Source organism: Primulina eburnea, chromosome 1 (assembly GCF_022965805.1).
Source record: "Primulina eburnea isolate SZY01 chromosome 1, ASM2296580v1, whole genome shotgun sequence".
Taxonomy (NCBI): domain Eukaryota; kingdom Viridiplantae; phylum Streptophyta; class Magnoliopsida; order Lamiales; family Gesneriaceae; genus Primulina; species Primulina eburnea.
The window spans coordinates 1,233,665-1,253,710 of record NC_133101.1 but is presented as its reverse complement, the minus strand read 5'-3'; the positions used below and the strand labels follow the sequence as shown (position 1 = coordinate 1,253,710).

The 20,046-nt window shown below is 35.3% G+C and overlaps 2 protein-coding genes and 1 long non-coding RNA gene across 5 annotated transcripts; 1 reads left to right on the top strand and 2 right to left on the bottom strand.

Annotated features, from left to right (window-relative positions):
* Nucleotides 1-222: 222 nt before the first annotated feature.
* LOC140837399 (O-fucosyltransferase 27-like) lies at nucleotides 223-9,589 on the bottom strand. The gene is made up of 10 exons (XM_073203572.1): nucleotides 9,196-9,589; nucleotides 8,662-8,746; nucleotides 8,407-8,480; nucleotides 8,257-8,342; nucleotides 7,934-8,177; nucleotides 7,613-7,816; nucleotides 7,369-7,497; nucleotides 7,252-7,293; nucleotides 1,383-1,897; nucleotides 223-1,171 (listed from the first exon to the last, which is right to left on the bottom strand). The coding sequence occupies exons 1-10, from the start codon at nucleotides 9,439-9,441 to the stop codon at nucleotides 691-693; spliced, it is 2,106 nt and encodes a 701-aa protein (XP_073059673.1). The 5' UTR covers nucleotides 9,442-9,589; the 3' UTR covers nucleotides 223-690.
* A 1,810-nt stretch (nucleotides 9,590-11,399) lies between these two features.
* Nucleotides 11,400-14,292, top strand: LOC140837305 (uncharacterized). 3 transcript variants are annotated; one of them, XR_012119319.1, is made up of 4 exons: nucleotides 11,400-11,563; nucleotides 11,643-11,840; nucleotides 13,278-13,652; nucleotides 14,140-14,292. It is a non-coding gene; the product is annotated as an uncharacterized lncRNA (long non-coding RNA). The 3 variants fall into 3 exon arrangements; XR_012119315.1 differs by lacking the exon at nucleotides 11,643-11,840 and having other exon boundaries at nucleotides 11,429-11,563; XR_012119305.1 differs by having other exon boundaries at nucleotides 11,502-11,840.
* Nucleotides 14,293-16,122: 1,830 nt separating this feature from the next.
* LOC140837241 (rhamnogalacturonan I rhamnosyltransferase 1-like) lies at nucleotides 16,123-19,289 on the bottom strand. The gene is made up of 8 exons (XM_073203362.1): nucleotides 18,346-19,289; nucleotides 18,150-18,217; nucleotides 17,935-18,023; nucleotides 17,687-17,852; nucleotides 17,312-17,601; nucleotides 17,031-17,235; nucleotides 16,771-16,928; nucleotides 16,123-16,519 (listed from the first exon to the last, which is right to left on the bottom strand). Exons 1-8 carry the CDS (start codon nucleotides 18,659-18,661, stop codon nucleotides 16,294-16,296), a joined length of 1,518 nt encoding a protein of 505 aa, XP_073059463.1. The 5' UTR covers nucleotides 18,662-19,289; the 3' UTR covers nucleotides 16,123-16,293.
* Between the last annotated feature and the right edge of the window lie 757 nt (nucleotides 19,290-20,046).

Genomic DNA, 20,046 nt, shown 5'->3' with positions numbered 1-20,046 from the left:
AAGATGCATTTTAAAATAAGATCTTAATAATAAATACGAGTAATCTATTTTTTTAAAAAAAAATTACGTATCTAAACCTGTAGAGATTCTCGATCTAAAATAAAGCTTCAACTTTGGATTTATTGCAAATATCTTGAACTGTCCTGTCCAGTAACTTGAAAAATATACATACAAGTTTATGTGTTAACATCAAATTCTCAAGTTTAAGATTTGGCCTCGACATAAATCTAACAAATTTTTCTACAACTAAAAATAATATATACATATGAACCACGTTTGACAAAATAAATAGAAAACAGGAACATTTCAAATCAAGTCATGCCAATTTCTTTTGTTTTTCTCAATAATTTTGTTCAACCACCTTAACTAATTCAGGCAGTTTTTCCATTGTTCCGATTCCTAAGTAGAACAATACCCTAAACTAGAGTCATTCCATTGTCTCAAGAGCCTAACACACACAAGCTAGATTACACCAAAATTGATGGCGTGGATCGTTAAAATATCCCATCTAGAGGATTCATCGAACCATACCCGAGCACGCTTGACCGATCAATCTGAATTGGCACCAACCCGGTTCAAATACAAGTTGTTGGTTGTCTATAAATCATACTCCACGCGTTCAACCAAGAACAAATCCATACCTCCCAGAATCACCACAAAGCATCATGTTTAAACAAAAGGACAATCTTGTCACCTTTCTCCTCCTTCTAGCTCCTCTTGATCCTCGATCTGTGCATCTTCTTTGCTGCTTACTTCTACTCCTCCCTCGGGACTCTCACCACCGCCATTCTGCCGGAAAAGAAGCCCAGTGGCGGTCGAGTCTGAATCATCTTTTTCGAGATATTCATAGTCTTCCTTGTCCATTGATCGAGAAGGCGCATCTCCATCCATCCAGGATGGACAATGGTGCATAGCTCCAAGAGCATCGTGTAGCTGCGAACAAGCTGAAGGGCTTGAAGCATGGGTCGACCCTTCAGCTGGGTTGTTTTGCAAGCACGAGCACTCGGGAACAGGGAAGGACAAAAACAACGAGGTTTTTGATCTAGCGGATTCCTGATACAGCCCATCGATTAAATTTCTTCTCATATGTCTTCGTACCGATGTTATCCAGGTGTGGTTGGCTTGGTAAAAGTGGTCCCGGATCTCATCTAAAAGCTTCGCAATTTCTTTCCTACACAGCGACAAGAAAAACATAATAAGACGGCGTCTAGCATCAGGGGCAAATCCAATAAATCAGCAGCGCGGGGTAACTGAGACAACTCAAAAGGATTTTGGGGTTTGAAACTTCCAATTGGGAAAAAAAAGAAGAAGAAGAAACGCGCACACATAATTTCAAAACTTTTATCTGATGGGGCGTGGTGATATGGTGTCACGAAAATCACCTGTCTAAGTGAAAAGTTTTGGAGGCAGCAAACTGATAGAGCCTGTGCCCCATGACCAAGCTAGCAAAATTTGGGTTTCCTTTACCATCACGATAAAATCCTGCAATAAATACATCTGCTTCTAGACAGATCGTGTAGTCTATCGCCTCCCATAGCAATTTATGTGCATTGATCCTCAACTCGATAACCGTACTCTCCGGCTCATTATCGCTCTCAGATACCCAACCCCACCAACCTTCAATGTTGTAAGGATATTTCGGTCGAGCTGGTGGTGGAGGGAGCGGACGTGGTCGGGGCCCAGAATTTTTCCAGTCATCAGGCTTCTGTTCGACTTTCACTGGAGGTGGTTTAGTCTTAGGAGCTTTGTCCACCAGATTAGCTTCCCCGCCATACATTTTATTTAGCTCCCACGGCATGCTCAAGGAAGTCCGGTCGATAACATTTTCAAACATCGCATTAAAGGGAATCAGTTTCTTCTGCCCACCAAAGACCTCACCACCAGAAACATAGATTATGTTAAATATATTCGTATATATTGAAAAGGTGTGTATGAAAAGTTGTATTTGTATTGAAACAATACAATTTCAAAAGGAATGGTTTACACCTTTTCTGAAAGGCCATATATAAATAGTTGCAATGTTTAATTCATCAATTATTGAAGTCAATAAAAGGGGTCAACTTGAGTTAGGTTTGCTGCAGAAAATCTATCTACAAGGTTTGAATATTATTGAAAGAAACTTTCTTACGTATATTGTATCTAGAACATTCAAAGTGCATTGTTTCTTCTAGTTTCTTCATCTTATCCTACAGGATATTTGCTCTGATTTATTTGCACAAAACAGAGAGCAAATAAAGCCTAAAGGAAAGTGTAGATCCTACACGATTTGAAGCCGATTTCGTATCGCAGAATTCTTCGCCATTTCTTTTATTTGTTTTACCCAACAATCTTTAGGCTTTATCTTTGTTTCAAAATAATGGCAAGTTCGATCAAGGATCTGGCTACAAATATCGTGAAGTTGGAGCGTTTTGATGGTGGGCAATTCATACGATGGCAGAAACGAGTTCACTTCCTGTTGGTGGCTTTAAAGATAGCATATGTTCTCAGTACTCCCAAACCTACAGAAACTGATGGAGAAACAATTGAAGAAATAAGGAACCGTCAAAAGTGGGAGAATGATGACGAAATATGCAGGGGACATATACTCAACGCCATGTGTGACAGTTTATTTGACGTCTATCATCTGATACCCACCGCTAAAGAGTTATGGGACAGAATAGAGGCAAGATACATGCAAGAGGACTCTTCAAGTAAGAAATTTCTGGTCTCTACTTTTCTGAATTTCAAAATGATAGATTCAAGGCCTGTCATGGAACAATTTTCAGAAGTAGAGAAAATGCTTAATAGATTTAACCAACACAAATTACACATGGATGAAACCATAGTTGTCAGTTCTATCATAGATAAACTTCCTCCATCTTGGAAAGATTTTAAAAAGGATCTCAAACATAAAAAGGAAGATATTTCTCTTGAGGCCCTTGCTAACTCTCTTCGAATAGAAGAAGAATTTCGTGTGCAAGAGAAAAACAATTCTCAGGTTCTGCAAGAGTCAAAATACAAAGATGCACCAAGCAAAGTGCATGTGGTGGAATCTGGACAAACCAGTAAGTTCAACAAAGGAAAAAGGGCAAATCAGTCTAAAGATGATCAACTTGAAAAAAAGAGGAGAAAAGGCAAGTGTTATCACTGCAACAAAGAAGGGCACTACAAGTTTGAGTGTCGCCTTTTGAAAAAGAAGATTAACAAGGGTGAAGCACCAAAAGAAGTTACACAGAGCATGGTTGCCATGATTTCTGAATTGAACATGGTGGAGGAAGACTTTTCCTGGTGGGTTGATACAGGAGCTACCAAACATGTGTGCAAAAACAAGGAATTTTTCAAGAATTTAAAGGTCATGAATGATCCCAATGCAGTGGTATATATGGGAAATGCATCTACTACTTCCATCTTAGGTACAGGAGAAGTAGATTTAAAATTCACTTCTGGACATGTTGTAACTTTGACAAATGTATTGTATGTGCCAGAAGTAAGAAAGAATCTTGTTAGTGGTAGTATGCTTAACAAGTTTGGTTTCAAACTTGTATTTGAAGCTGATAAGTTTGTCCTTAGCAAGAGAGGAATGTTTGTTGGAAAGGGTTACGTTTGTAACGGCATGTTTAAATTAAATGTCATGCCGATAAACAAGAATAAAGATATATCTTCTTTTGTGTACTTTATTGAGTCACCTTTTACGTTATGGCATAATAGATTAGGACATGTGAATTATAAAAGAATTGATCAAATGATAAAACTTGATTTGTTGCCATGGATTAAACAAGATGCAGGAAAATGTAAGACTTGCATGCTCACAAAAATAACTAGACAACCATTTCCTAAAATAGACAGAAAAACTTCAAAATTAGAACTGATACACAGTGATATTTGTGATTTACATGGTACACCAACTTTTGGAGGAAAAAAGTACTTTGCTACTTTTATTGACGACTACAGTAGATTTTGCTATGTATATTTATTACATACTAAGGATGAAGTAATTGAAAAATTTAAAATATTTAAGGCTGAAGTTGAGTTATTTTGTGAATCTAGAATAAAATGTCTTAGAACCGATAGAGGAGGTGAATACTATCAAAACAATTTCTTTGAAACTAGTGGTATCAAACATCAAGTAACTGCTCCGTATACGCCACAACAAAATGGTGTGGCTGAAAGGAAAAATAGAGTATTAATCGAAATGGTTAATGCCATGTTGTCAAACTCAAAATTAAGTCAAGGATATTGGGGAGAAGCAGTTTTAACTGCTTGTTATATACTAAATAGAATTCCTACTAAGAGAAATTCTGTCACCCCATATGAATTTTGGTTCAATAAAAAACCAAACATCAAATATTTGAGAGTTTGGGGTTGTAGAGCTGTAGTGAAGCTTCCTGAACCAAAGAAAAGAAAGTTGGGAGAAAGAGGTGTTGAATGCACATTTTTGGGATATGCACAAAATAGCAAGGCCTATAGATTTATTGTGGTAGAACCTCATGATTTAATTTCAGTTAATACTATAATTGAATCAAGAGATGCCATTTTTGATGAGTCTAGGTTCTCCTCAATGCACAAGGAAGTCTGTGATAAAATAAAACAAGACTTCACAGCATTAAAAGCTTCAAATGACAAAGAAGAAATTATTGAGTTAAGAAGGAGCAAAAGAGCCAAGATAACTAAGTCATTTGGCTCAGATTTTGTAACTTATCTTACTGAAGGAACAAGACAAGAACTAAGTAACAAAATACCTTATTGTTTTATTACCGAAAGTGATCCCAAAACATTTGATGAGGCAATAAATTCTCAAGATGCCTTGTTTTGGAAAGAAGCGATAAATGATGAGATGGATTCAATTATGGCTAATAAAACTTGGGAATTAGTGGATTTACCACCTGGTTCCAAACCTATTGATTGTAAATGGATCTTCAAAAAGAAGATGAAAACAGATGGAACAATAGACAAGTTTAAAGCCAGATTAGTAGCCAAAGGTTTTACTCAAAAACACGGCTTGGATTATTTTGATACTTATTCACCGGTAGCTAGAATAACTACAATTCGGTTACTTATTGCTTTAGCTTCGACCCAAAAATGGGTAATTCACCAAATGGATGTAAAAACAGCATTTCTAAATGGTGAGTTAGAAGAAGAAGTATATATGAAACAACCAGAAGGGTTTATTCTATCAGGTCAAGAAAGAAAAGTATGCAAACTTGTGAAATCTCTGTATGGACTAAAACAAGCACCGAAACAATGGCATCAAAAATTTGATTGTGTTATTACTGCTAATGGATTCAAGATAAATGAATCAGACAAATGTGTTTACAGCAAGTATAACGAAGGCAAAGGTGTCATTATATGCTTGTATGTAGATGACATGCTAATTTTTGGCACCGATTTAGAACAAGTCATTAAAACCAAAGAATTGCTATCTAGCAAATTTGAAATGAAAGACATAGGTGAGGCAAATGTTATCCTAGGAATAAAAATTGTAAGGGATCGAGAATCAATTCAACTCTCACAATCTCATTACATAGAGAAAATTCTCAAGAGGTTCAATCATTTAGAATGCAAACCTGCCTCAACTCCTATAGATCCCAAGATCAATTATGTGAAGAACTCTAGTGGTTCAGTATCCCAATTGGAGTATGCTCAAGTTGTTGGGAGTCTAATGTATGCAATGACTTGCACAAGACCTGATATAGCTTATGCTATTAGCGTGTTAAGTAGGTACACGAGCAATCCAAATAAGCAACATTGGTTTGGAATAACTAGGATACTTAGGTATCTTGAAGGCACAAAAGACTATAGCCTACGATATTGTGGGTATCCTTCTGTTCTTGAAGGATACTCAGATGCTAGTTGGATAACTAACAAAGATGACCACTCATCCACAAGTGGTTGGATCTTTATGTTTGGTGGAGGAGCAATTTCTTGGGGTTCTAAGAAGCAAACATGTATTTCAGACTCCACCATGGCATCTGAATTCGTAGCTTTAGCATCAACTAGCAAGGAAGCCGAATGGCTTCGAAATTTACTTTTTGAAATTCCAATGTGGCCCAAACCAATGGCACCAATATCTATTCATTGTGATAGTGCCTCTACACTAGCAAAAGCTTACAACGAAGTGTATAATGGTAAATCAAGGCACATTGGATTGAGACACAGTATAGTAAGAAGCTTGATTACAAGTGGAATAATTACAATTGATTTTGTACCATCAAAAGAAAATCTAGCAGATCCTTTGACAAAAGGATTGAACAGAGAAATGGTATTGCGAACATCAAAAGAGATGGGATTAAAGTCCAACAAATAAAATCACTAACAATGGAAACCTCAATTCAATGCTAGATATATCTTCTGGTCTTGAATTCAATGATTTAAAAGTACATTGTTATAGTGATTTGAACACTACGATGTCATCCCAAAAGTTGAGTAGTGTTGGTATTCCTGCCAGTAGTTAAAGGTTGAATAATTTTCTTAACAAGTCTTGTTAAATGCCACATATGGCAGGGGCATTGAGTACTTGCCTATATGGGTGTTGGATTTAGGGCATCCACAAAGTTTCATGGACTAGACTTTGTAAACACTCACGAAAGGATAGAGATACGAGACCTAATGTATCGTTTATGACAATAGGAAGTTTTAAATTTGTGTGTATTTGTCTATGTGGTTATTCTTATATACAGGTGGTTCAAAGCTTGTCTACCTATTTGTATTCAGTAACTATAAAGCACATTTACTAAGATAATGGTTCAATCGAAAGATACCATTGTTGATGCATGAATTCTCAAGAATATTCGGTGATTCTTTGAAGGCATTTCAATATATAGAAAATGGCAGGGGATTGTTAAATATATTCGTATATATTGAAAAGGTGTGTATGAAAAGTTGTATTTGTATTGAAACAATACAATTTCAAAAGGAATGGTTTACACCTTTTCTGAAAGGCCATATATAAATAGTTGCAATGTTTAATTCATCAATTATTGAAGTCAATAAAAGGGGTCAACTTGAGTTAGGTTTGCTGCAGAAAATCTATCTACAAGGTTTGAATATTATTGAAAGAAACTTTCTTACGTATATTGTATCTAGAACATTCAAAGTGCATTGTTTCTTCTAGTTTCTTCATCTTATCCTACAGGATATTTGCTCTGATTTATTTGCACAAAACAGAGAGCAAATAAAGCCTAAAGGAAAGTGTAGATCCTACACGATTTGAAGCCGATTTCGTATCGCAGAATTCTTCGCCATTTCTTTTATTTGTTTTACCCAACAGATTATTGTATCCCATGGGTAGCCATACGCTCGAAGAAGTATACCAACCTGTAGAAAAATATTTTTGATAATCATAACCAGTCTCAAAAGATGAAAATAACAGATTATATTAATAAAAAATACCTCCTCAGGCATAAGTGGACATAGACAGTTACGAAACTGCGCAGCTGAATCTACAGAAAGGTTCCCTCTGACAATTCCCCGCTTTAGCATCCAGGCTCGCTTATGTTGGATAAGTTCAGTATGCACATCCTAAATAGGAACAGTAGGTAAAACAAAGACAAATGTTTTGAAAACCTGAGCGAACTGACAAAAAAATAATACAGAAGCTAACACTGGCTGGCAAAAGGTTTAACTATAAAGATACCTGAAAGAGCTCAGCACAGCCATGATATGCTAGAGCATCCCTAGTCATCTCTGGATCATAGGCTATAAATGGACGCCCAGAAGCTCGCAACCTGTACAGAATCTTTGTGGCAAGTTCCTGGACCTCCTCTCTGAACCTTAAAGCATGATACGCAACCCTACACCTCAGCCTTTGATATTCTTCTAGGTGTGAAGGAAGTACCGCCTAAGCCATACAAGATCATATCACAAAGAAATATTGGTCTGAGCATGATATGCCGCCGCCGCCATAATTAAAAAGGATAGCTGTGTGCAACAAAAGATTACATGATCTAGTGTTTACCTGCAAGCACCCACCATCCGGTACAACGAGCTCGACAACTGAATGCATATTCAACACTGGAAGAACATGGTGGAGATAGAAATATGGAGATGCTGACTTGGAGACTTTAAAAGATGGGATCTTCTTCTTCCTTCTCGCGCCTTTAAGATCCTTTGGTAGTGTTTTGACGACCTTGACATCCCCTGCTAAAGCCATCATAAACTGATCCTCGTTATAGAGGTAAGCGAAACTCTTAAACTGTGTGCTGCATAACATTAATGAGCATCGAGTTAACCAATCTTTTGTGCAGCAGAAACATGTCTTAAAGTTGAAAAGAAACCAACCTGACTCCTTTGCTACTTGTGGTGGATTGTATCTCAGGAATAACTAGAGTGGCATTGAGAAGCCGGGCAACAACAACATCACAAATCTGCAGAAAAGTAAGATATTGCAAAGAATTCTTCTTTATAAAAAGAATGACAAAAAAACGATGCCAGAAGGATGAGGCCGTGTTCATGAAAACCACCTTGTATCCTCACAAATAAAAATCCGTTGCTAGTTACAGGACCTGCAACATATCGGATCTCATTAAGTAATAAACAGGATAATTGGGACGAAAATATAAAGATTTCTTTATTTGTTTTTAGTATTTTCACAAACCAACAAGACGTAATTGCCATCAATCTACCTCAACTCATCAAGTTCCGAACATCAAATGCTAAATCAACTGTAAAAGAAGTAAATCTTACCTACATAGTGTCCTCTTGGATTAGCATAAGGATGTATCGAATCAAGAGTCCTGACTGGACCCCAAAGTCTTCTATAAAATGCAGTCTGCGAAATGGCGAAACTTCCATAAAACCACGAAACAAAATAAAAAAAGAATCCTTAATTATACCTATGAAGGTACGGAAATCCACAAAACAAAAAATAGAAAGCGTAAATTAACATTGGGGGATCTATAACTAAACTTATGAGTAACTCAAAAGGATACTAACTAGCAATTATACCAGCAGATTGGCCCCACCAAACACCATGTTAGAAAAATATTATTCATAACCCCCCCTCCCCCCGTTTCCCTAAAAAGGTCCTCGAATTTTCGTAATTCAATAAACCAAAATCTTTTCTCTACAAGAAAAGCATAATTCAGTGACACAGTATCAGCAAACTCGAGACCCGCATACCGTTACACAAACTCAAATCCTAGATTTGAACAGCACAAAACAAATCAGACCAGAAAACACAGAAAATTACACGGAAAGATTGGATCTTTATCATATTACATCGCTGGAAAAATCTGCACTCTCGAAGATGGGCCTCCAAGAAAAGATGGTGATTGAAGACTGGTACTCAGAAGCAGCAACCCCGTAAGTGTATCTCGCGAGAAGAAAATGCGCGAAAAGTGAGACAGCAGAAAGAACTAGGCCTATAAGCCCCACCCACTTCAGCCTGGACTTGAAAAGCACTCCCTTCTCGCCGCCGCTAGCGCCGCCGCCTTTGGCGGACGAAACCCACCTCATTTCACGCATGCGCACACCAAGTTAGAGTGAGAGAGGATGGAGACGCGGTGAGAGTCGAAGTCAAAAGAATTGAAAGGAACGGGTGATGACGCGTTCGAGTAAGATCATTGCTCGGATTGCGGAAACACTTCAGAGTTCAGACACAGATTGGTTGTCTGTATATACATACAAGTGAAAAAATTACTAAATAGACCATATTTCTTAATACTAAACCCATTCTCACAGGTGGCGCGTCTTAGCACGGCTGGATTCTGCTCACTTGGTCACAATGTCACATGTATAAATTCTGGAAAATCACATGTTTTTTTAGTAATATAATGATTTGATGTTTAGTTGTTGACTTACTATAACAAATCATTTCTATATAAAAATTAAACTCAAAATTTCCCATCAAAACAAGATTTTGTTATTGCTCCCTTATTTTATGCAAATGGAAACCTGCAATGAATATTTCTTTGGAATTTACATGCCGGTTATAAAATAAAACACCTCGTCTTAAAAAATTGAAAATAAAATGAAACCATGGTTTTATAATTTGTGACGAAAATAAGAGTTGAAAGAAAAGATATGTTTTTGACCAAATATTTTTTTTTAAAATTGTGACATTTTATAATCTCACCATTTATTATGAAAACATAATATTTTGTTTGAATTGATATATTTGAGATTTGAAATATAAATTTCATTCAAATTCAAATGACAGTTGACATCGAATCTCAAGAATATTCAAAATTTAACATAATAATTATTAAATTACAAAAATCTAATATAAGGTGAACTTAAAATTCACTAGTCAATCCAAGCAAATCAAGAAACCAACAATCAATAAATTTAAAATTAATCATATATAACCCATAAATCCAAGCACACCATAACATAATTTATCTACATATTTTCGATTTCTATTTGCTGCGATTTGCCGTATTAAATTTCCACGAGTATCCTAGTTAAAGGACACATACACATACACATACACATACACATACACATACGCATATATGTATGAAAAACCCCTTTAATTTATCGAACACGTGAGGGGTATGGGATGGCAGCTCCAATTTAAGTTTTATCTACTCCAGACGAAATAATAGCAGCCTAGAGGTGGCATTTTGCAACTATTTAAGAGACTAAAGTAAAGGTCCATAATGCAAATGTACGTATAAAATAAATAATAAAAGAAGTGAAATAAGTGGACCATCTTAATTTATTTTTTATTAATTTTCTGGTGAGCTAGTCTCATGAATTTTTATATGTGAAACGAGTCGACAATTCATTTTATAATAATAAGTAATATTTTGACATAAAAAAATATATTTTTTTCTTGAATGACCTAAATAACAGATCCGTCTTACAAAATTGACTCTTGAGATTCTTTAAAAGTTTTTTTAAAAAAAAAAAATTCAAGTCGTTAGTTAGATTTGGTATTATATGATAATAAAGCTTATATATATAATAATTATTTTTATCCGATTTGAGAAAAATAAATTAAAACATATAACGTAACTGTGAATCGAAATAAATATGCCATATATATTTTTGAAATAGAATGATTGTTGATTAATTTGGTTTAATCCATAAGATCAAATTAAACTAAAATGAGAAGTTTTGGAATATTGACTGCGTATGTCATATACATACAATGAGATATAATTGAAATTAGTAATTCAAGATATACTATGTTTGTATATATATTAAATTTTTTGTTACATAAAATATGAATTTATATAATAAAAATTATTTTTAAAAAAGCAGACATAAAACTTTGACTAATTTGTTTGATTTTAGAACATGTGGTTTTCAAGAATTTTATGTTTTTTTTTTTATATTATATAGGAGCGATAAATGTAATTTTCCCTGAATTTTTATGTAAATTTTTATCTAAACTGACACAAAATTTATAATGTTTGAAACTTTCGCCGCGTGAGAAATTTGACTCTCGAACAAAACCACAAAGGCGGATGTATCAATCAAACCACTCCACGAGTTATATAATGATTTGTTGTTTGTCAGCTGAACAAGTCAATTGCAGCTGAAAAACAATTGATGGGATTTCCTCTGACATGGTTAATTTCTTCTCTTTGATCGTGTTCCGGGTTTTTCTTCCTCGAGTTGAAATGCATCCTATATTTGGGTATGTAGAGCGATTCGTTCTTACTTCTTTTTGGTGATCCATGTTGTTGTGAAAAACTAATCAAGAACTCCATTTGCAGCTTCAAGATTCTTTGGCCTTTTCATAGTAAGTATCAGTGCATTAAGGTACGAGAGATATTAACGGGTGATCGTAAGTGAAAATTGAGAGCAATTAAAAGAAATGAGCACAGGAGATTTTACGTGGTTCGGTCGTTGAGACCTACTCCACTGCAGCCAACAGCAAAGGAACTTTTCACTACGAAGAATGAATGAAAAGTGTATAATTACAAATGGCTTTCACGTATATATATACCGACTCCTAACCAACAATTTCTAACTGCTAACTGAATTAACCATCATATAAATATATCCATACCAACTGAAAGTTAACCAACCCAACTCTTTTGTGGTTGCCCTCATTCCCTTTGAATATAGTGTCTTTATGAGTGTAGATGCAGAGCCAAATGTAACACCTGTTTTGGTGCTGTTTATATTCGACCTGTACTGTTGTTGTTTGTGAAGTTTTTGGGAAACCCACTCATCGTTGCATCGATGATGCCTTCAAAATTCGATTTTTCTGATGTTTACCTTTTGTACGTAAAATGTATATGAGTTAGATATCGTTTCCATTGGGTTTCTTTTTATTGTATTATCATGCATGTGGATCAGTTATTTCTCATTCACTTGACTTGTTCGGTTTTTCCTGCTTTAAAAAAATTTATTCCAGGTTTTTGTTATGGCATTATGTAGCTGCTCGAATTCCTAGTATTTATTTCTTGATGGTCATATTTAATTTGCTGAAATCCCAATTTATTGATTATGTTTCATAAAAAAAAAAGTGAGATGCCACGGCGAGTAAGATTCGTCGGTTATCCACGATAAGAAGTCATTGAATTGATTTCTTAGGGTTCTGTGGTGCAAAATAAATATTTGTTTCATTTTGAATTGATACAATCTTTTAGTTTTGAGTGTTAGAACAAATTACCGAAAACTTCTGATGGAGTGATTTGGGAACCTGTGTGTATGTTGCTTTAATTCGTGCTTATTGTTATTGGCTATGTATTTATGTTATATTTTTCATGGTTCATATAATTTGCATACATTCATAATTTAGAGGCGGATACAGAGTTATACGATTCACTAGTTCTGCCTGCAAGTAGCCGATTATATAGATGTATGAATTAAATCAAAGTATTATGTTCCAATTTCTCAATTTTTTCTTCTCTTAAAAAGAAAAAAACAAAGCAAGAATGGGACAAGGCAATGCAGAATACAGCAGGGAGATGAAATATTTTATGTTGTCACCACCACTTGAACCTCTCCCCTTTTAAACCCAAGTAAAAGCAAAAAAATATATGTTATGTTGGTTTCTTCTGCACATGTGAAATGATGTAACATGAATTAGTGATGGATCAATGTTGTTGAACTATTTGCACTCGGTCCATCTGTAGATTTAACTGTTGCAAATTTGCTTGTGTATGCAATAAAAAACCGTTTCTTCGTTTGCGAATTATTGTCGTTGAATTTTCCGGTGACATTTTGTAGGGTGATCACCTTATTGTGCCGTAACCTATAAAATCATGTCCCTGGAGAAAAAAATTATGTTGTTGCAACTACGTATAGTGTCTTCTGCTACTGGCAAAATGGAGTTCTTATTCTCGCTAAAATGTTTGGTCTTTAATTGAGTTATGCTTTTTTTTAATTTACAACTACAGTGACCATGGTACTTTTCCCGCAAAATGCTCCTGATTTGTAATACGGTTCAAGGACCATAAAATGGATTTGGTTATAATTGGCATCTCTGTTGGCTTGACTCTGGGCATACTCATAGCATCACTTGTATTCTTTGGTATTTGTTGGTATAAGAAACATGCTCATTTTCGGCGCTACTCAAATGAACGATCTGTTGCTATCCTTCCTATACGAACTAATGGCTTAGGTACAAGCATTTATTCAAGCGCCTCTATCTCAAATTCTGTAGCTATCCCGGGGTCAGAGTTCCTTGACCGAAAACCTCAACATTCCTGGTGGAATAATCATACCAAAGATCGGTTTGCTTCAGCATCTGGTATTCCAAGATACCATTACAAGTATGTAATCCAGTTGAATTACTTTTCATACTCATTCACGTTTAGCTTAAATATAAACGTTTTGGAGGTTCTTTTTCTTGACTGACGTATAATGGCATATTACGGTTGCTAAAAGTTGGTGAATTCTGGACGATCAAGTATATCCTTGCTAATCCCACTACAAATTAGAATACATTTGGACTTATTTTGATATACTATTTAAAGTAAGAGTTGGAGATATTAGGAGTGGAGGGCGTCGGAAATTCCTTAACAAATTTTTTATTTTTGTTTTCATCCCATGAATTATATGTTGGGAAGGGTGAAAGTGGAGGAGTTTGATGAAAGAAAGGGCGGGAGGGATTTGCTCTCATGGTTGGTTGATTTTACCAAGCTCGATTATTCTTTTCAATCAGGATACATTCACTCAGTAATTTTCTTTCATGTTTTGGGATTTATGTCACATGTAGCATTCAGTGGAACCATGATTTATGCCCCTTCTCATGTTCAGTGACATTCAAAAGGGAACACAGAATTTCACAACTATTCTTGGCCAGGGTTCATTTGGCCCAGTATATAAAGCCACAATGCCTGCAGGTGAAGTGTTTGCTGTAAAAGTTCTCGCTTCAAATTCCAAACAAGGGGAAAGGGAATTTCACACAGAGGAAGCGGCAAGATCCTTAACTGTTCACCCGGTGATTGAAATATATACTGAATTTCACGTCACTCCTCCAATCAACTACCCTCACTTTACAATATGAATTTATATTTTTAATTCATCATTTGATATTATCCAACAAGAAAGTCCATTGGCCCTTGAATAAAGAGATCATTCACTTTCCCATTGAGGGAGTACATTTTAGAACAAATTGAACGTTATGGACTAAAACATAAAAACTCGACCTAATGATAAAGAAATATTTGCAATTAGGAAATAGGAAAATTTTAGAATAATATACATCGTGTCGTTTTTAAAACATTTTCCAGTTCAAATAATACACTCACTCCCAATGTGCTGCCACTGTCTGAACTTGATCAGCTCCTTAAATGACAGGAATGTTAATGTTACTGTTTCTCATCCTAATGGGAAGGCTTATTTTGCCATTTGAGCGGATAATATTTTCAGTTCCACAAAATATGTGAAGAAAAAAATTATTTTATCATGAAATACTAAAAAAAGTAAGAAAACATATAGTTCAGAGGGCATCTTGGAGAAAAATAAATATAAAAAGTTAACGAATTTACTGTTTTGGCTGTATTTTTTTCTCTCTTAAAGTTTATACCTGGGGAGGTCGTGACAGATACACTGCATCAGATTCACTTTATGTAGATGTTCAGGTATCTACCTTTTCTCAGGTTTCTTTGCTAGCTAGGCTGCATCACAGAAATTTGGTAAATTTAGTTGGATACTGTGTTGATAAAGGAGAACGCATGCTAGTTTATGAGTACATGAGTAACGGCAGTTTGGAAAACCTTATATATGGTAAGTTAATACATATGGTCTGGTCTGCTGAATACTATTACTCATAATCACTATTATCTTATAGCATTAACTTTGCCACTCTCACTCCGTATTTGAATAATAGCCAAGTGGAAGAATAAAACTAGTTATGTCTTATTATCCATGAATTAGCCAAAGACACAGTGAAGAGGATTTTGCAAAATTTGAAAGATGTGATAGTTTCCATAATGTCCAACCGCAGTAACGAGTCTTATTGACTTTGATATGGTGTTGTTTGGGCCCATATGAATAATATCAAGAGTCGTGTTCATACCTAGATAAATCGATGCGGATCATGTATCATACCTAGATAAAACGCCCCGAAGACGCCCCTCGATCTCAGAAGTTTCACAGGCTATTCTAAAGGTAAAGCAAAGGCGCCTTGTCAAAGAAGATACAATGTCATTTGCCAGAGAAGGTTTTTCGAGAGCTGTGAGTAGGAGAGTTTCAGCAACTGGAATTGAACAAAATGGCCAGCATCAGTGAAAGGCTACATAATGAGGATGGTTTGGTTTGTGATCTTACTATTACATTATTTTTGGCGAAACGATATTGTAATGACTCAGTGACGAATGTAAATTAGAATGATAACTGCTGATAATCAACATACAAGTTCTTGATATTGGTTGTGACTCGTGACGAATGTAAAGTAGGATGATAATTGCTCATAATCAACGTGCAAGGTCTTGATTTACAGCTTTATTTTTGAAGAGTAGGGCTCTCATTTTCGAAACTGTGGGGCAATGGTTGGTCTCTAGAAGAGGACTAACAGAATTATCATTTTTTTTCATACTCGAGATTTTCAAATTTGATTACCACCATCTCTTGGATAAAGTGGCATGAACTCTCCCTTCGAGGAAGAGACGCAAGTTTGAATCCACACATCTGTGGTTTCTTGCGTTAATCATTAGGTTCATAACTAAAATCTGAAACAACAATGAGCAAAAAATTTACATCAATGATATGTAGCTATTTCAGTCAAATATTGCTAGATAAGGACGAAGATACAGGATTTTATTTCATTTGCTTGCCAAAAAATTTCATGCATCCCACTAAGTCACAGGGTACAATCTGTATATACAAGCTGATAAACAAAAAATGTAAAAGAATCAATAATATCTGTAGAATAACGCACACAAGCTGTGTATGATCAGTGGAACCTTTCTAATCGATCATAAGACATTCATGTGGATTGGCATAGAAGTAGTATTCTTCTTTTGGTTTCTCATAAATGACGACACGCTTCTCTGGTTGTCCGACTCGGTTTTCATGGGATAGTTTCACGGAAGATGAGAATTCGTCCCAGCTCAATAGTCCATTGTTGTATTGATCGACCAGATCAACCAAAACTCGCCGGTTTAGTAGAATGGTCTTCTTAAAACCAAGAAACCTGGAAGGATTATAAAAGTCTTACAAACGTAACTATGAAAAAGAATATATTTAGTCTAGGATTGAGTACTTGTCACTTTTACTAAAACTCATAATTGGTTGTAATTATATAATTTAAATGTTTTAAATCTTACCATAATCAAGGCACAACATTTTGATAGTTGTGACAGTGATTGTCCCACTTAATAAATCAGCTAAAACATAGAAGACATGCAGAATTCAGCACATATAAATCACAAGAATATAATGTACCTGCGATGTCCTTCTACAACTTTAGCCATATTTCCATCATACGTCGGAACAAATATGTCACTCTCCAACGAGACTAGATAATCCAAAGCTGCCATTTGAGATGAATGGTTCCGTAAAAACATTAAGTCGGAGGGTTCCAGCAATGTCTCCTTTTTTACCTATTGGTACAAACTCGATTCGTGGTCAGAAAATGATGTTTTAAAGTCCAAATACATGAAAATAGTCATTTTGGGATCAAGCATTAATGGTTCACTACTAACCATGTTAGGAAACGCCTTGACCATACTTCTTAACCTCCTTTCTCCACCATAAATTTCTCCAGCAGCTATATATATTTGAATGTTACCATCAATACCTAGTGCAGTTAGTATCAGAGCAGTTTCTTCCGGTGTCAAAGGGCATAGACCTTCCTTCCTTTTAAGTTCGGGATCTATTGCTTTCTCCTTCCATAAGGGGTTATTATATCTGATTGTTAACCGTTTATGCAGTCAGCAAAAGAATATGGTTCAGTTTTTACATGGAGAGACGGACACTTTCTTACCTCATTGCAGTTAGCTCATTCACTTCCTCAGCGTCACAGCCTCGAGTACATCCAGAAAAAGACAGCATATCCATCTCGTATCTAAGATGGAGAACCAAGAAATGACCATTTTGCCTCAGCATCCTCACGATTTTTCGGCCCAATTCTTCTATCTGGGCAGTGAACTTCAAAGAACTAAAATTCACCCGACACCTTAGCCTCTGAATATCTAGTGGTAACCCATTATTAGCGAGTCGAGCATCCGTTCTATTCAAGCGAACAACTTTATACTTCTTAATAAGAGGGAGAATCTGCCAACGAAAATCACATCATGAATTCCATCATCTAAAAATATTCATTCAAGGTACCAACTCCAAATTTTCTAAGAAAAACAACCTGAGAGTGGTAGTAAGAAATGTTCGACCAACTAACAGGTGGTAACTCATAGAACATTCCCAGTTCATTTCTTTGTTTAAGCCTAGGGGGAAGCTCTTTAAGTATCCGAACTTCATCCCTCAAAGATGCAATGAAATGATCAACATCAAATATGTCCTGGAAAGAACTAAATGGAGAATATATTTTTAGCAACTAATGAATGGTAGTCTAACGTTAGAACTTAGAGAAAATACCAAATTTCCATCTACCTCGTATCCGCCCAAAATGAGGTTTTATCCAATTCTGGGACAATAAGTGTGACGTTAAGGTATCTTGCAATAGAGACCATATCACATATCTGCAAAGCAAACAAGTAAAAGCAACCGATGATCAAGAAATATCTTTGGAAGATGTACAAAATCGCACCTGATTTTTAAACATCTACTTATCATTATAATCAACAAGACAACAAGAAACAACTTACAGCTGCTCGCATTTGGTTAAGGCCTCCATTGCAAGAAACAATAAGATATCCATTGTTGTTGTACACCCCTGGAAGCAATACATTCAGATTCACATTAAGAAGAAGAATTACGAAGCAATAAGGTAAATGACATACGAACAAAGGACCAAATAAATTACAAGATTCAACATCTAATGTCAAGAGCGAACTCACTCACTCTTTGGAGAATAATGAACTTTAGGTTGAACGAACGACATATTGGTCGATAAGCTCATATCATGGGAACTGGAACAAGAAGGCCAGCTTTTCAATAACCTTGGCCCCCAAACTTCTCCTATCGCCACCAATTGAATGATACATGTCCACAGCAATAATGTAGTGATTAGCCTTATAATCCAGAGCTTCATTCTACAATGAGACACCCCAAAAAACTTGGCATCTTTCACTTTCTCTCCACGCAAAAACTTCATGTTTATATCCCAATGTCCACCTTTCTTTTTTCCACTCTCATCGTTATCCTCCACTCTACACATTTTGATGATACGACCAAAAAAATTCAGGCCAAAGACATGAAATTCCGAACACCCTTCACAAAAATTTGGTGTCGATGTGCTAATACAGTTCTAAAGAATTAAAATACTACTAGAATATGGTTCAAAATCAAATCTTGAGACTAAGTAGAATCATTTTAAGAGAGTGATTACGCATTATTTTAAGAGAGTGATTACGCAAAACGAGGCGAATCTAAGTCTTTTATTATTATATTATCATTAAATAAAACACATCGAAGCACAGACACAGAAAATCACAATGCAAACTAACGACGATCTAACTTATTTATCTTGAAAACTACTCTTCCCAAACTCTCATTTTCATCAAAACAAGAATACAATGCGAAGCTTTCAACTTAACGCCATCACAGAGTTGTTTGTGAATATGAACCAGCAGCGAAAAATGGGAAAACAAAAAAAAAGTTCGCGGGGTGAACAAGGCGAATGGAGGATGAAAACTGAGAGACTGGAAGATCCTTCTCAAGATTTTGGATTCCACTGAGACTGCTGGAAGATTTCCACGATATGAGACTCAAGGAAGAAGGTTAAAACAAAGAGGCAAGCGCGCACACAGAGAACAAAAACTTGGTGACCGTAGTTATATCGTCGGTGTGGAAATGTTTTTCTATGAACATGATGATTGAATTTTTTATTATATTTTTAAAAGAAATGGCATTAAAATTTGATTCGCAAATAAATTATTTCATTATTAAATATTCAATAATACCAGTGCCCTGATGCACACGTTACGTGGTTGTATAATATTTTTTATAATTTATTTATTATTTATTTTATATTTAAATATAGATCAAAATATAATTATAAGAAATAGTGAGGACTACACTGTAATTTTGATATATTAATCAAAAAATAAATAGAAAAATAAAAGAAAAAAAATGACCTGAGACTTGAACCTGGATTATTTCATCCTACCCCTGCAGGCACTGCCTGCAGTGATACATCCAAGGGCCAGAATTTTTTCTGGCCCAATTTTATTTTTTTTTAATTTTTTTTTTCCCCATGAGGTGGAATCTCAACCACTCATATGGGGTGTGGGCACTGCCCCCACACCCATAATCGAACTAATCCTTGAACCTATAACCTAAACTCCAAAAAATAACGACTCTATCCACTGAACCACATATAATTTGTATTAAAATTTTAACATTTTATTAATATATATAATTATGTAAACAAACTATGATACCAAAATTTGTTATTATAAGTGTCTCGAATTTAATAAAACAAACTATGACACCAATATTATATATATATATATATATATATATATATATATATATTAAAATTTTCTGGTTTACGAGATTAATTTTGGTTTTTTTTTAAAAAAAACAAAAATATTTGGCAAT